The 16,805-nt window shown below is 39.4% G+C and overlaps 1 protein-coding gene across 6 annotated transcripts in view; it reads right to left on the bottom strand.

Moving 5' to 3' along the window:
- NSD3 (nuclear receptor binding SET domain protein 3) overlaps positions 1 to 16,805 on the bottom strand; it is a 149,174-nt gene that overhangs the window by 2,011 nt on the left and 130,358 nt on the right. For all 6 annotated transcript variants that reach the window (XM_066235549.1, XM_066235550.1, XM_066235544.1 and 3 more), the window contains 2 exons: positions 1,913 to 2,019; positions 293 to 494 (listed from right to left, as the gene is read on the bottom strand). In XM_066235549.1, coding sequence (XP_066091646.1) covers positions 293 to 494; positions 1,913 to 2,019 — 309 coding nt within the window. The remainder of the gene's footprint in view (positions 1 to 292; positions 495 to 1,912; positions 2,020 to 16,805) is intronic.

Here is a 16,805-nt window from a genome sequence, read left to right on the forward strand (position 1 = left end):
ATTTCAGCCACACACTGGTCGGCTGGGTGTTCCACTGGGTAAAGAGGTGAGATACTGTCCAAAGTGCTCACCTATGGTAGTAACAGGCAAGAAACCGGTCCTTGCTGGCTGACAGGTATCCAGTTTGCAAAGAGACAGATTTTCACTAGTATAATTTTTGTTTGCTATGGCTGTTGGTCCTATGCAACAATTCCTATTCCACGGCTCCACTGAGGAGAGTGGAATACATTCTGAGTTATACATAGTTGGCAAAAATGCAAGTCAGAGAAAGGGTCTTAAAGGCCCAGCTTACCGTACGGTGGCTGAGTCAGGTTAAGGCATAGAAGGTGGTATGCTTTGGGACAGTCTTTCTTGTCACACATGACCAACTCTCCGCCATCTCCACATTGGAAACAGTAATCTTCATGCATCTGCTTTGGTTCTGCTTTGATTTTCCGTCTCTTCTGCTTTAACTTAGCATTTCTGGCCCTTTCCTCAGTTGACACACATGCGGACTGGCAGGAAGAAAGGATCACGGTTTCAATGGTCACAGTGCAGGAAGCTTGACAGAGAGGGAAACTCCCACAACACATTCATTTAAACTCATGTGTTGTTCAATTCATTAAAACCACTAGGAGCACTTATCCCACAGCAGTACTGTAACAGAAACAGGTTTCATTTTCACTGATTAAAAAACAACTTTTAAAAATTTATGTTAGAGAATGGGGAAGAAGGAAAGAGTGAGAGACAGAAACATCAAACTGCCTGTATATGCCCTGACTAGGGATTAAATCTGTAAACATTTGCATATTGGGACAATGCTTTTAATCAACCAAGCCATCTGGCTGGGGCTCATTGATTTTTCTTTTTTAACTTTTTTTTTCTTTTGGTGGCAGAGACAGAGAGAGTCAGAGAGAGAGGGACAGACAGACAGGAAGGGAGAGAGATGAAAAACATCAATTCTTTGTTGCGGCACCTTAGTTGTTCATTGATTGCTTTCTCATATGTGCCTTGACCGTGGGTCTACAGCAGACTGAGTGACCCCTTGCTCGAGCTAGTGACCTTGGACTCAAGCTGGTGAGCTTTGCTCAAACCAGATGAGCTCACGCTCAAGCTGGCGACCTCAGGGTCTCAAACCTAGGCCCCCCACATCCCAGTCCGATGCTCTATGCACTGTGCCACCACCTGGTCAGGCTCATTGATTTTTTAATAGATGCTTTTTTTTTTTTAAAGCAAGAGAAAGAAATAGAGAGAGAGAAAGAGAGAGACAGAGAGATGAGAAGTATCAACTCGTATTTGCAACACTTTAGTTGCTCATTGATTGCTTTTCATTTGAGCCTTGACAAGGGTTGGGGGGGGCTTCAGCTGAGCCAGTGAGCCCTTGCTCAAGCCAGAGACCTTTGGTTTCAAGCCAGTGACCATGGGGGCATGTCTATGATCTCACGCTCAAGCCAGTGACCCCGTGCCCCAGCTGGTGAGCCTGTGCTCAAGCCAGCAGCCTTGGGTTTCTAACATGGGTCCCCAGTGTGACAGGCTGACGCTCCACCCACTGTGCCACCACTGGCCAGGTTAAGTGCTTTCTTTTTTAATTGTAAGGACACTAAGATATAATTCACATACCATCAAAGTCACCATCTTAAAGTGTATAACTCAGTTTTTAGTATTTTGTGAAATTAAAAAAAAGTTTTCACAAAGGATTTTGCTAACTTCAAATTCATTCAGGAATACAAATACATTTTCAGAAACTAATAGATCTTACTAAGATATGCTTCATCAGAAGTCCGAGTCTAAGTTCCAGGTAAACAACTGAAGACCTGCAAACCAAACCAGGTTTGCACACCCACTGGCCAGCATGCTCCGGAGGTGGCCAGTGACAAACCCCTTCCACAGCCCACTCCTGACTCTGCTGGCCAGGCTCTCCCTGCACACTGACCTTTGGCCGTACTCCAAGAAAACCACTGCAGTTCTCTGCCCCACAGTGGCACTCCGTTCTGCCATTGCCCAGGCAATCAAGGTTATAATTAAAAGTTAACTCCATCCCTAAAACAGAAGAGAAATAATTACTCACATTTAAGTCATGAGGAAGAGAAAAGCTGTCATAGACACACTGTCATAATGAAAAAGAGCTATCATTCTGACATAAACTTTTCCCTCCTCCATGTTCTTCACTGAAGAAAGTGATGGAAAAAAGAAAAAAAATACCTAGAAGAAAACATCCCCATCCACCAATGATTAATATAAATAAAAAAACCCTGGCCAGTTGGCTCAGCGGCAGTGTTGGCCCAGTGTGTGGATGTCCTGGGTTCAATTTCCAGTTGGGGCACACCAAAGAAGCAACCATCTGCTTCTCCACCCCTCCCCCTTCTCTTTCTCTCTCTCTTTCCCTCCTGAAGCCATGGCTCAGTTGGAGCAAGTTGGCCCTTGGGCACTGAGGATGGCTCCCTGGCCTCACCTCAGGTGCTAAAATGGCTTGGTTGCCGAGAAATGGCCCTAGATGGGCAGAGCATCTCCCCATAGAGGGCTTGCCAGGTGGATTCTAGTTGGGATACATGTGGGAGTTTGTCTCTCTGCCTCCCCACTTCTCACTTAAGAAAAATTAAAAAATTAAAAGAAAATAAAAAAATATTCTACAAACATTGTCCTTAACTTTTTCATTGAAGTGGTAAAAAACTATGTAATAGGGATATCAAGATGGCAGCAGCATAGGCAGACACACAGACCCCCAGCTCACACCACCAAACTGGATTACAAATTAATTTAGGAACAATCAGCGTGAAAAACCAACTTTGGACTAAAAAAAACAGGTCTCAAGAACCAAGGAGCAGCCTGACCAGGCAGTGGGGCAGTGGATAGAGCATCGGACTGGGATGCTGAGGACCCAGGTTCAAGACCCCAAGGTCGCCAGCTTGAGTGCAGGCTCATCTGGTTTGAGCAAAAAAAAAGCTTACTGGCTTGGATCCAAAGTCTCTGGCTCAAGCGAGGGGTTACTCGGTCTGCTGAATGCCCGTGGGCAAGGCACATATGAGAAAACAATCTATGAACAACTAAGATGTCGCAATGCGCAACGAAAAACTAATGATTGATGCTTCTCATCTCTTCGTTCCTGTCTATCTGTCCCTGTCAATCCCTCACTCTGACTCTCTGTCTCTGTAAAAAAAAAAAAAAAAAAAAAAAAAAAAAGCCTGACCTGTGGTGTCCCGAGCTTGCCTGGTCAAGGCACGTGTGGGAGTTGAAGCTTCCTGCTTCTCTCCTCCCCCCTTCACTCTTACTCTCTCTCTCTCACCTCTGTCTCTAAAATAAATAAATAAAATATAATTAAAATTAAAAAAAAGGAACCAAGGAGCAAAGAAGAAGCCACATCGAGCCTGGTAGGGAGTGCGGAGGTGCGGTGGGGGCTCCCCTGCTTCCAGGAGCGAGGGGGGGGAGTAAGGCTGAGAGCCCAGAAAAGCTCTCATTACAAGGAGAAGAGCAGAAACTATCATTCACACCCACTTGCCTGGGGACCTGGGAACAAGGTGTGCTGAGAGGACTGGCTTGTCTTCCAAAAGGAAAGGGGGGAGAGAGAGACAGATGGTGACAGGCAGAGGAATGCATGGGATGACCTGAGAAGCTGACTCATCCAGTGCGGAGGTGGCCATAGCTGGGGGAGGGGTTGATCCTTCCACATAACACAAGACAAGTGGTTTTGGATCACCTATCTCAAGATATCTCTTCAGCTCCAATCAGTGCAACAAGACACAGCTGAAAACAAGAAGTAGGGAGGAGGGGCAGTAACTCAGGTCTCCATGGAGAGCTGAGATACACCTCCCCATACTGAAGCGGAAAAAGCACCCTGTCCCCAGAGAGTAGCTGCCAGATCAAGTCTCAGAGGTTACACCCACCATTTTCCTGGATACAGTTTCAAATAAGCCCCCTGCTGATATCAGTAAACAAGACTACCACCAAGTTAAGGAAACTGAGAAGAAAACAAACAAATCAAGTCTTCAAAGTGGCTCTAATAGGTAAGGAGACCACAACTGGAAGAAGCCTACAAGTCATACATAATGGGAAGGCAGAGAAGCATAAGTCATATGCTTCAACAAGACAAGTCCTCAGAGTGACGTCACGGAAATGGCGCCGTGAGCAGCGTGTCCGACAGCTCTCCCCTAAATCACAACAAATTTATCAACTAGAAACAGAAAAATTTATCCTCGGAGCATTCCGGAGTTCCACACAAACTGATAGCGAAAGGACTGTTATCACTTGAATCTGAGAGACGAGGGTGTGGAGGAATCGACCACAGGGACGTTCTTTCAAACCGCAAGGAAGTGCGCCTGTGGTGAGTCAGCCCATATGCTTGGGAACCGCGAGCGGCCGCGAGCCGCCGCTGCGAGCCGCCCGGTCCGGTTGAGCACCGCTGACATTCCCAGCGGCCCGCACACTGCGAGTGGGGGTCGCCGGCCACCGGTGCCCGGAGCGCCCCATTCACGCGCGTGCCTTGGGCATTCCACGCGCCCAGGGCGCCTTGCTGGCCCGCACACCCAGGGGGCTCCATTATCCTGCGCCTGGTGCGGTCCAGCCGCGAGCGGGAGAGGCTTGGGAGATTCTCTCCGTGGGCGGGGCACCTCACCCAGCCATTCAAGCTAACAATCAAGCGTTGGGGGAGGGGCGCACGCAGGCAGCCTAAAATACCTTCGGAAGCACAGCTGCGACCCAATCACTGAAATTAGCTTAACCCATAAAATCTGCGCACCCTCGGTTCTAATTGATAAGATCTCTCTCAGTTCAGCGATCCAAGACAAGAGGCGTGATATTTTTTAGTGCCTCTCGCTAAAGGGGCGGGGGCAACTTCTGATTGATAGAGCCTCCATATTCAGGGATAAACGCTAACAAGAAGGACTTGGCAGATAATAAGGTCTATACTACACTAGTCGTAAGCAGAGACTAGTGCCTCTTCTTCCCTGCAAAAACAGGCTACAAAGTGTGGAAAGCCTGGGTTGAGAGGTCCAACTAAATGATAGGCGCTGAACAGTCACCTTGACAACAATTGACTCCCACCCCCGCCTGATTACACTGGAGGCCCTGACTCTCAGAGCCTTTCCCAAAGCCTTGCACTGAGTGGGGATAGAGTGGGGATTTCCCAGCTCTTTGAGCCTCTTACTCCCCAGGCAGAAGCAGTTGCAGCCTTATAGCTGGATCACCAGGCTGCTAATTCAGAAAGGGGGGACTAGGAGAGAGAATCCAGGAAAGCAAACTCTCTCATCGTTGGACCCTGCAAACGCCAACAAGCCTTTACTTCCAGCAAGACTAAAGCCAATTATATGACATTGCCATAGAATCCCATCAACTGCAAATCCCTACCTAAGAGTGACACAGGGGCAGAGCCTGGGGTAGAGTCACCGACCAGGAAGAGGGAGAGAAAAGAAAAAGGAAGAAGTTAACCTCTCAAAATCAAGAAAAACCACACAACTTGATCCACTAATTTTTTTTGTTTTGTTGTTGTTGTTTGTTTCTTCTATCTTTTTGCCTTTATTTCCTCCACCTCGGTCCTTCTATTCTCTGCCCATCTTATGCTTCCCCTTTCTTGAACTACACTACCCATGAGTGTTGCATTTTATTTTTCTTCTTCATCCTCACCCTCCTTTAAGGTTATACTCCAAAACACTTAACTCTCACTCTCTCCTCTTGTTTTTTTTTTTTTTGTCTTGCTTTATTTTGTTTTTTTCTCTTCCTATTTTATTTCTTCCTTCGTTTTTCTCTTTTTCTTATTTTTTTCTTTCTATTCGTTTTTTCTTTTCTCATTTTACTTTCCTCCTATATAATCCTCAATCACGAACAAATTAGTTAATTTGGGACTCAAGGCTTTTTTTTGGCTTTATTTCTCTTTTTTGCTTTTGTTTTTATTTTTTTTCTTGTTTGTTTATTTTTGTGGCATTTTGGGTCCTCCCAACCCAAGGTCTCCATTGTATTTAGTCTTTGCTCCACTTAATACAACAGATTTTTACTTATTATTTTTATTTTTTCTTCTTTATTATTCTTTTTTGGTCCTTTTTTCTGGTTCCCTCTTATCCCTCTCATTATATCTCTTAGTTGACCATCACTTACAAGCAAATCATCTTATGCTTGTCTAAGATTTTCTTCCCTTTTTTTTTTTTTTTTTTTTGCATTTAGTAGGTCCCTACTCCCTTTTTTTGCCCCTTGAACTCTTCACCCCAAATCAGGCCCTCCATTATAGGCACGATATTTCCCTGAGGAGGGGAGAGGAGGGAAAGAGAAGAGAGAAAAAAAGGGGGAAATAATAAATTATTACTGTTTTTTTTTTGTGGGGTGTTTTACCTTTTTTTTTTTTTTTTTATACTTTTTACTCTTTATTAATTCTAATTAGTGCTATCAATAAGACCACCCTCAGACGCCGATAAGAAAGAGGAAATCGAATATTATGGATACAAAAGAAAGAGAGGTAACACAAATAGATGTGGAAAAATCTATGGAAAAAAGACTTAACATATTGGAAGCCTTGGAGCTAAATGACAGAGATTTTAAAATAGAAATCTTAAAAATACTCAGAGATATACAAGAAAACACAGAAAGGCAATATAGGGAGATCAGAAAACAACTCAATGAACACAAAGAATATATTACCAAGGAAATTGAAACTATAAAAACAAAACAAACAGAAATGAAAAACTCAATTCACGAGCTGAAAAACGAGGTAACAAGCTTAGCTAACAGAACAGCCCAGATTGAAGATAGGATTAGTGAAATAGAAGACAAACAACTTGAGGCACAACAGAGAGAAGAAGAAAGAGACTCAAAAATAATAAAAAACGAGAAAGCCCTACAGGAATTGTCTGACTCCATCAGAAAGAATAACATAAGAATAATAGGTATATCAGAGGGAGAAGAGAAAGAAATGGAATGGAGAATATACTCAAACAAATAATAGACGAGAACTTCCCAAGCCTGTGGAAGGAACTAAAGCCTCAAATTCAAGAAGCAAACAGAACACCAAGTTTTCTTAACCCCAACAAACCCACTCCAAGGCACATCATAATAAAGATGACACAAACCAATGACAAAGAAAAAATTCTCAAGGCAGCCAGGGAAAAGAAGAGTACAACATATAAAGGAAGGCCTATTAGATTATCATCAGATTTCTCAGCAGAAACTCTACAAGCTAGAAGAGAGTGGACCCCAATATTTAAAGCCCTGAAAGAGAGGAACTTTCAGCCAAGAATACTATACCCATCAAAGCTATCCTTCAAGTATGAAGGAGATATAAAAACATTCACAAATACAGAAAAGATGAGAGAATTTATCAACAGAAAGACCCCACTCCAGGAAATACTAAAGGGGGTTTTCCAACCAGATTCAAAGAACAAAAGAAAACAACACCACAAGTAACAGCTCCACCAAGAACACAATAAAACCAAACTTAAACTGTGACAACAAAGGAAAAAAAGGGGGGAGAGGATGGAGATTAACAGTAGCAAAGGATGATGAAGTGCAGAAATACTTATAAGATAGGGTACTACAATGAATATGGTAGGTACCCTTTTCATTACTTAATGGTAACCACCCTTAAAAAAACCACCACAAAAACACTTGACTTAAAAAAGGTAGCAAAAGAGGAAAGAAGTATGGAACACAAACAAACAAAAACAAATGACAGAAAAACAAAAGAGAAGAATCAAACTAGATACAAAACTAACAGAAAGCAATTTATAAAATGGCAGTAGGGAACCCACAAGTGTCAATAATTACACTAAATGTAAATGGATTAAACTTACCAATAAAAAGACACAGAGTAGCAGAATGGATTAAAAAAGAAAATCCAACTATATGCTGCCTACAAGAAACACATCTAAGCAACAAGGATAAAAACAAATTCAAAGTGAAAGGCTGGAAAACAATACTCCAAGCAAACAACACCCAAAAAAAGGCAGGTGTAGCAATACTCATATCTAATAATGCTGACTACAAGACAGAAAAAGTACTCAGAGACAAAAATGGTCATTTCATAATGATTAAGGGGAAGTTGAAGCAAGAAGAGATAACAATCCTTAATATATATGCACCAAACCAAGGAGCACCAAAATATATAAGACAGCTACTTATTGACCTTAAAACAAAAACTAACAAAAATACAATCATACTTGGAGACCTCAATACACCGCTGACGGCTCTAGATCGGTCATCCAAACAGAGAATCAATAAAGATATAGTGGCCTTAAACGAAATACTAGAACACCTGGATATGATAGACATCTACAGGACACTTCATCCCAAAGCGACAGAGTATACATTTTTCTCTAGTGTACATGGAACATTCTCAAGAATTGACCATATGTTGGGCCACAAAGACAATATCAGCAAATTTAGAAAAATTGAAATTGTACCAAGCATATTTTCTGATCATAAAGCCTTGAAACTAGAATTCAACTGCAAAAAAGAGGGGGAAAAACCCACAAAAATGTGGAAACTAAACAACATACTTCTAAAAAATGAATGGGTCAAAGAAGAAATAAGCGCAGAAATCAAAAGATATATACAGACAAATGAAAATGAAAATACGACATATCAGAATCTCTGGGATGCAGCTAAAGCAGAAATAAGAGGAAAGTTCATATCACTTCAGGCCTATATGAACAAACAAGAGAGAGCCGAAGTAAACCACTTAACTTCACACCTTAAGGAACTAGAAAAAGAAGAACAAAGACAACCCAAAACCAGCCGAAGAAAGGAGATAATAAAAATCAGAGCAGAAATAAATGAAATAGAGAACAGAAAAACTATAGAAAAAATCAATAAAACAAGGAGCTGGTTCTTTGAAAAGATCAACAAAATTGACAAACCCTTGGCAAGACTCACCAAGGAAAAAAGACACAGGACTCAAATAAATAAAATCCAAAATGAAAGAGGAGAGATCACCACAGACATCATAGATATACAAAGAATTATTGTAGAATACTATGAAAAATTATATGCCACCAAATTCAATAATCTAGAAGAAATGGATAAATTCCTAGAACAATACAACCTTCCTATACTGAGTCATGAAAAAGCAGAAAGCCTAAACAGACCAATCAGCAGGGAGGAAATAGAAAAAACTATTAAAAATCTCCCCAAAAATAAAAGTCCAGGCCCAGACGGTTATACTAGTGAATTCTATCAAACATTCAAAGAAGACTTGGTTCCTATTCTACTCAAAGTCTTCCAAAAAATTGAAGAAGAAGCAATACTTCCAAACACATTTTATGAGGCCAACATAACCCTCATACCAAAACCTGGCAAAGATGGCACAAAGAAAGAAAACTACAGACCAATATCTCTAATGAATACAGATGCTAAAATACTAAACAAAATACTGGCAAACCGAATACAACAACATATTAAAAAAATAATACATCATGATCAAGTGGGATTCATCCCAGAATCTCAAGGATGGTTCAACATACGCAAAACGGTTAACGTAATACACCATATCAACAAAACAAAGAACAAAAACCACATGATCTTATCAATAGATGCAGAAAAGGCTTTTGATAAAATACAACACAATTTTATGTTTAAGACTCTCAACAAAATGGGTATAGAAGGAAAATATCTCAACATGATAAAGGCCATATATGATAAACCATCAGCCAACATCATATTAAACGGTGTAAAACTGAGGACTTTCTACCTTAAATCAGGAACAAGACAGGGTTGTCCACTCTCTCCACTCTTATTCAACGTGGTGCTAGAAGTTCTGGCCAGAGCAATCAGACAAGACAAAGAAATAAAAGGCATCCATATCGGAAAAGAAGAAGTAAAGCTATCACTTTTTGCTGATGATATGATCCTATACATCGAAAACCCGAAGGACTCCACAAAAAGATTATTAGAAACAATAAACCAATACAGTAAGGTCGCAGGATACAAAATTAACATACAAAAGTCCATAGCCTTTCTATATGCCAACAATGAAATATTAGAAAACGAACTCAAAAAAATAATCCCCTTCACGATTGCAACAAAAAAAATAAAATACCTAGGAATAAACATAACAAAGAACGTAAAGGACCTATATAATGAAAATTACAAAGCATTGTTAAGGGAAATCGAAAAAGATACAATGAGATGGAAAAATATTCCTTGTTCTTGGATAGGAAGAATAAATATAATCAAAATGGCCATATTACCCAAAGCAATATACAAATTTAATGCAATTCCCATCAAAATCCCTATGAGATTTTTTAAAGAAATGGAACAAAAAATCATCAGATTTATATGGAACTATAAAAAACCCCAAATAGCCAAAACAATCCTAAGGAAAAAGAATGAAGCTGGGGGCATTACAATACCTGACTTTAAACTATATTATAGGGCCACGATAATCAAAACAGCATGGTATTGGCAAAAAAATAGACACTCAGACCAATGGAACAGAATAGAAAGCCCAGAAATAAAACCACATATATATGGTCAAATAATCTTTGATAAAGGGGCCAACAACACACAATGGAGAAAAGAAAGCCTCTTCAACAAATGGTGTTGGGAAAACTGGAAAGCCACATGCAAAAGAATGAAACTCGACTACAGCCTGTCCCCGTGTACTAAAATTAATTCAAAATGGATCAAAGACCTAAATATAAGACCTGAAACAATAAAGTACATAGAAGAAGACATAGGTACTAAAATCATGGACCTGGGTTTTAAAGAACATTTTATGAACTTGACTCCAATGGCAAGAGAAGTGAAGGCAAAGATAAATGAATGGGACTACATCAGAATTAAAAGTTTTTGCTCAGCAAGAGAAACTGATATCAAAATAAACAGACAGCCAACTATATGGGAACTGATATTTTCAAACGACAGCTCAGATAAGGGCCTAATATCCAAAATTTACAAAGAACTCATAAAACTCAACAACAAACAAACAATCCAATAAAAAAATGGGAAGAGGACATGAACAGACACTTCTCCCAGGAAGAGATACAAATGGCCAACAGATATATGAAAAGATGCTCAGCTTCATTAGTTATTAGAGAAATGCAAATCAAAACTACAATGAGATACCACCTCACTCCTGTTAGATTAGCTATTATCAACAAGACGGGTAATTGCAAATGTTGGAGAGGCTGTGGAGAAAAAGGAACCCTCATTCACTGTTGGTGGGACTGTAAAGTAGTACAACCATTATGGAGGAAAGTATGGTGGTTCCTCAAAAAACTACAAATAGAACTACCTTATGACCCAGCAATCCCTCTACTGGGTATATACCCCAAAACCTCAGAAACATTGATACATGAAGACACATGTAGCCCCATGTTCATTGCAGCACTGTTCACAGTGGCCAAGACATGGAAACAACCAAAAAGCCCTTCAACAGAAGACTGGATAAAGAAGATGTGGCACATATACACTATGGAATACTACTCAGCCATAAGAAATGATGACATCGGATCATTTACAGCAAAATGGTGGGATCTTGATAACATTATAAGGAGTGAAATAAGTAAATCAGAAAAAAACAAGAACTACATGATTCCATACATTGGTGGAACATAAAAATGAGACTAAGAGACATGGACAAGAGTGTGGTGGTTACCAAGGGTGGGGGGGGAGGGAGGACATGGGAGGGAGGGAGGGAGAGAGTTAGGGGGAGGGGGAGGGGCACAGAGAACTAGATAGAGGGTGACGGAGGACAATCTGACTTTGGGCGAGGGGTTTGCAAAATAATTTGATGACAAAATAACCTAGACATGTTTTCTTCGAATATATGTACCCTGATTTATTAATGTCATCCCATTACCATTAATAAAAATTTATTTAAAAAAAAAAAAAAAAAAAGACAAGTCCTCAGAAAAAGTCCTGGATGAATCAGAAGTAATCAAATTACCAGATGCAGAATATAAAATAATGATTATTAGGATGCTTAAAAATCTCAAAGCTACAATGGATGGACTTAATGAACACCTCAATAAAGAAATTGTAAGCATCAAAAAGGACACGAAAATCATAAAGAAGAACCATACAGAAATGAAAAACACACTATCAGAAATGAAGACTACACTAGAAGGAATTAAAAGCAGGCTGGATGAAGCAGAGGACCGAATCAGTGACTTAGAGGACAAGATAAGCAAAAGCACGAAAGCAGAAAAGCAAAAAGGAAAGAGAATCAAAAAGTCTGAGGAAACTCTTAAGAGAGCTCTGTGACAACATGAAGAAATAACATCCACATCATAGGATGTTATTTCTCTTCATGTTGAAGAAGAAGAGAAAGAACAAGGGATAGAGACTTTCTTTAATCAAATCATAGCTGAAAACTTCCCTAAATTGATGCAGGAAAGAGTCACACAAGTTCAAGAAGCAGAGAGCATCCCATTAAAAAAGAACCCAAAGAGACTCATACCAAGACATATCATAATCAAAATACCAAAGCTAAGAGATAAAGAATATTAAAAGCTGTAAGAGAAAAACAGTCAATTACCTACAAAGGAACACCCATAAGGATGACATCCAACTTCTCAAAAGAAACAACTGAGGCCAGAAGGGATTGGCAAGAAATATTTGAAGTAATGCAGAACAAGAACCTACTGCCAAGACTTCCTTATCCAGCAAGACAATCATTTAAAATTGAAGAAATAAAAAGCTTCCCAGAAAGAAAAAAAAACCTCAAGGAATTCATCACAACCAAATCAATGCTCCAAGAAATGTTAAGGGGCCTGCTGTAGACAAAACAAAGCTGGGGAAAAATAAATAAATAAATAAACAAACAAACAAATAAATATATATTATATATAGTAAAAGAGGAATATAGATTTAAAGAAAAAAAGGCAATAAACACCTACATATAAATAATAACCTTAAATGTAAATGGATTAAATGCTCCCATCAAAAAACATAGGGTAGCTGAATGGATAAGAAAACAGGACCTGTACATATGCTTTTTTTTTTTTTTTTGCATTTTTCTGAAGCTGGAAACAGGGAGAGACAGACAGACTCCCGCATGCACCCGACCGGGATCCACCCGGCACGCCCACGATGGGGCAACGCTCTGCCCACCAGGGGGCGACGCTCTGCCCATCCTGGGCATCGCCATGTTGCGACCAGAGCCACTCTAGCGCCTGGGGCAGAGGCCACAGAGCCATCCCCAGCGCCCGGGCCATCTTTGCTCCAATGGAGCCTTGGCTGCAGGAGGGGAAGAGAGAGACAGAGAGGAAGGCGTGGCGGAGGGGTGGAGAAGCAAATGGACGCTTCTCCTATGTGCCCTGGCCGGGAATCAAACCCGGGTCCTCCGCACGCTAGGCCGACGCTCTACCGCTGAGCCAACCGGCCAGGGCTACATATGCTTTCTATAGGAGACCCACCTCAAAACAAAAGATACAGATAGACTGAAAGTAAAAGGATGGAAAAAAATATTTAATGCAAATGGAAATGAAAAAAAAAACAAAAAACGCTGGGGTAACAATACTTATATCTGACAAAATAGACTTTAAAACAAAGGGATAAAGAAGGTCACTACATAATGATAAAGGGAGAAATCCAACAGGAAGAGATAATCATTATAAATATCTATGCACCTAATATAGGAACACCTAAATATATTATATAAAGCATATTTTGATGGACATAAAGGGAGAGATCAACAGCAATACTATAATAGTAGGGGATTTCAATACCTCACTAACATCAATGGATAGATCCTCAAGAAAGAAAATTAACAAAGAAACAGAATTAAGGGACACACTAGATCAATTGGATTTAATAGATATCTTCAGAACCTTTCACCCTAAAGCAGCAGAATATACATTCTTTTCAAGTGCGCATGGTACATTCTCTAGGATAGACCACATATTAGGACCTAAGACGAGTCTCAACAAATTTAAGAAGATTGAAACCATATCAAGCATCTTCTCTGACCTCAATGGCATGAAACTAGAAATCAACTACAATAGAAAAACTGAAAAACACTCAAACGCTTGGAAACTAATGTTATTAAATAACGAATGGATCGAGATCAAGGAAGAAATAAAAAATTTCCTTGAACCAAATGAAAATGAGCATACAACTCAAAATCTGTGGGACACAGCAAAAGCAGTTCTGAGAGGGAAGTTCATAGCATAACAGGCAAACCTTAAGAAGCTAAAAAAAAGCTCAAATAAACAACTTAATCCTGCAACTAAAAGAACTAAAAAAAGAACAGCAAGTAAAGCCCAGAGGAAATAGAAGGAAGGAAATAATAAAGATTAGAGCAGAAATAAATGGCATAGAGACTAAAAAAACAATACAGAGGATCAATGAAACCAAGAGCTGGTTCTTTGAAAAAGTAAACAAGATCGATGAACCCTTACCCAGGCTCACCAAGAAAAAAAAAGAGAAAGGACTCAAATAAATAAAATGAGAAATGAGGGTGGAGAAGTAACAATGGACACAAGAGAAATAAAAAAGATTGTAAGAAAATACTATGAAGAACTGTATGCCAAAAAATTAGACAACCTAGGCGAAACGGACAAATTCTTTGAAAAAGATAATCTTTCAAAATTCAATCTGGAATAATCAGAAAACCTAAATAGAGCGATTTCATCAAATGAGATTGAAACAGTTACCAAAAAAATCCCCAAAACAAAAGCCCTGGGCCAGATGGCTTCACAGGCGAATTCTACCAAACATTCAAAGAAGAACTAACTCCTATCCTTCTAAGCTATTTCAAAAAATTCAAGAGGAGAGAAAGCTTCCAAGCTCCTTTTATGAGGCAAGCATAATTCTGATTCCAAAACCAGGCAAAGACAACACAAAAAAAGAAAACTACAGGCCAATATCCCTGATGAATTTATCTTTTTTTTTATTTTATTTTATTTTATTTTATTTATTTATTCATTTTTTTTATTCTTTATTTATTTATTCATTTTAGAGAGGAGAGAGAGAGAGACAGAGAGAGACAGAGAGGAGAGAGAGATAGGGGGGAGGAGCTGGAAGCATCAACTCCCATATGTGCCTTGACCAGGCAAGCCCAGGGTTTCGAACCGGCGACCTCAGCATTTCCAGGTCGACGCTTTATCCACTGCGCCACCACAGGTCAGGCTCCCTGATGAATTTAGATGCTAAAATTCTCAACAAAATATTAGCAAACTGAACCCAACAATATATGAAAAAAATCATATCATACATCATGATCAAGTGGGATTTATTCTGGGGAGGCAAGGCTGATACAATATTCACAAATCAATCAATGTGATTCATTACATAAACAAAAGGAAGGACAAAAAACACATGATAATATCAATAGATGCAGAAAAAGCATTTGATAAAATCCAGCACCCATTTATGATCAAAACTCTCAGCAAAATGGGAATACAGGGAACATACCTAAACATGATAAAGGCCATCTATGGCCCACAGCCAACATCATACTCAATGGGCAAAAGTTAAAAGCAATTTCTTTAAGATCAGGAACAAGGCTGGGGTGCCCCCTAGCCACAGCAATTAGACAAGAAGAAGAAATAAAAGGCATCCAAATTGGAAAAGAAGTAAAACTATCATTATTTGCTGATATGATACTGTACATAGAAAACCCTAAAACTACGAGACCTGATAAATGAATTCAGCAAAGTGTTAGGATATAAAATACTCAGAAATCAGAGGCATTTTTATACAACAACTGATATGTCTGAAAGAGAAATTAAGAAAACAATCCCCTTCTCTATTGCAACCAAAAAAATAAAATACCTAGGAGTAAATTTAACCAAGGAGGTTAAAGACTTGTACTTGGGAAATTATAAAACATTGATAAAAGAAATCAAGGAAGATATAAACAAGTGGAAGCATATACTGTGTTCATGGCTAGGAAGAATAAACAGCATTAAAATGTCCATATTACCCAAAGCAATTTATAAATTCAATGCAATTCCTATGAAAATACCAAGGACATACTTCAAAGATATAGAACAAATATTCCAAAAATTCATATGGAACCAAAAAGAACACGAATAGCCTCAGCAATCCTGAAAAAGAAGAATAAAGTGGGAGGCATCACACTTCCAGATGTCAACATCTTGACAATATGTCATTAATACTACAAGGCCATTGTACTCAAAACAGCGTGGTACTGGCATAAGAACAGGCATATAGATCAATGGAACAGAACAGAGAACCCAGAAATAAACTCACACCCTTATGAACAACTGATATTTGACAAAGGAGGTAACAGCCATCAATGGAGTCAAGACAGTCTCTTTAACAAATGGTGTTGGGAAAATTGGACAGCTACCTGCAAAAAAATGAAACTAGACCACCAGCTTACACCATTCACAAAAATAAACTCAAAACGAATAAAAGACTTAAATGTAAGCTGTGAAACCATAAGCATCCTAGAGGAAAACATAGGCAGTAAGCTCTCCAATATCACTCGCAGCAATATATTTGCCGATTTATCTCCACGTGCAAGGGAAATAAAGGACAGGATGAACAAATGGGACTATATCAAAATAAAAAGCTTCATGCACAGCTAAAGACAATATGAACAAAATAAAAAGGCAAACCACACAATGGGAGAACATATTTGACAATATGTCTGACAAAATTTATAAAGAACTTGTAAAAAATCAACACCAGGAAAATAAACAATCCAATAAAAAAATGGGCGAAAGAAATGAATAGACACTTCTCCAAAGAGGACATATGGATGGCCAGTATGCACATGAACAAATTCTCGACATCACTAATCATTAGAGAGATGCAAATTAAAACCACAATGAGATATCACCTCACACCAGTCAGAATGGCACTCATTAAACAACACATGATAGGTGCTGGCGAGGATGTGGAGAAAGGGGAACCCTCCTGCACTGCTGGTGGGAAGG

This window comes from Saccopteryx bilineata, chromosome 6 (genome assembly GCF_036850765.1).
Source record: "Saccopteryx bilineata isolate mSacBil1 chromosome 6, mSacBil1_pri_phased_curated, whole genome shotgun sequence".
Taxonomy (NCBI): Eukaryota; Metazoa; Chordata; class Mammalia; order Chiroptera; family Emballonuridae; genus Saccopteryx; species Saccopteryx bilineata.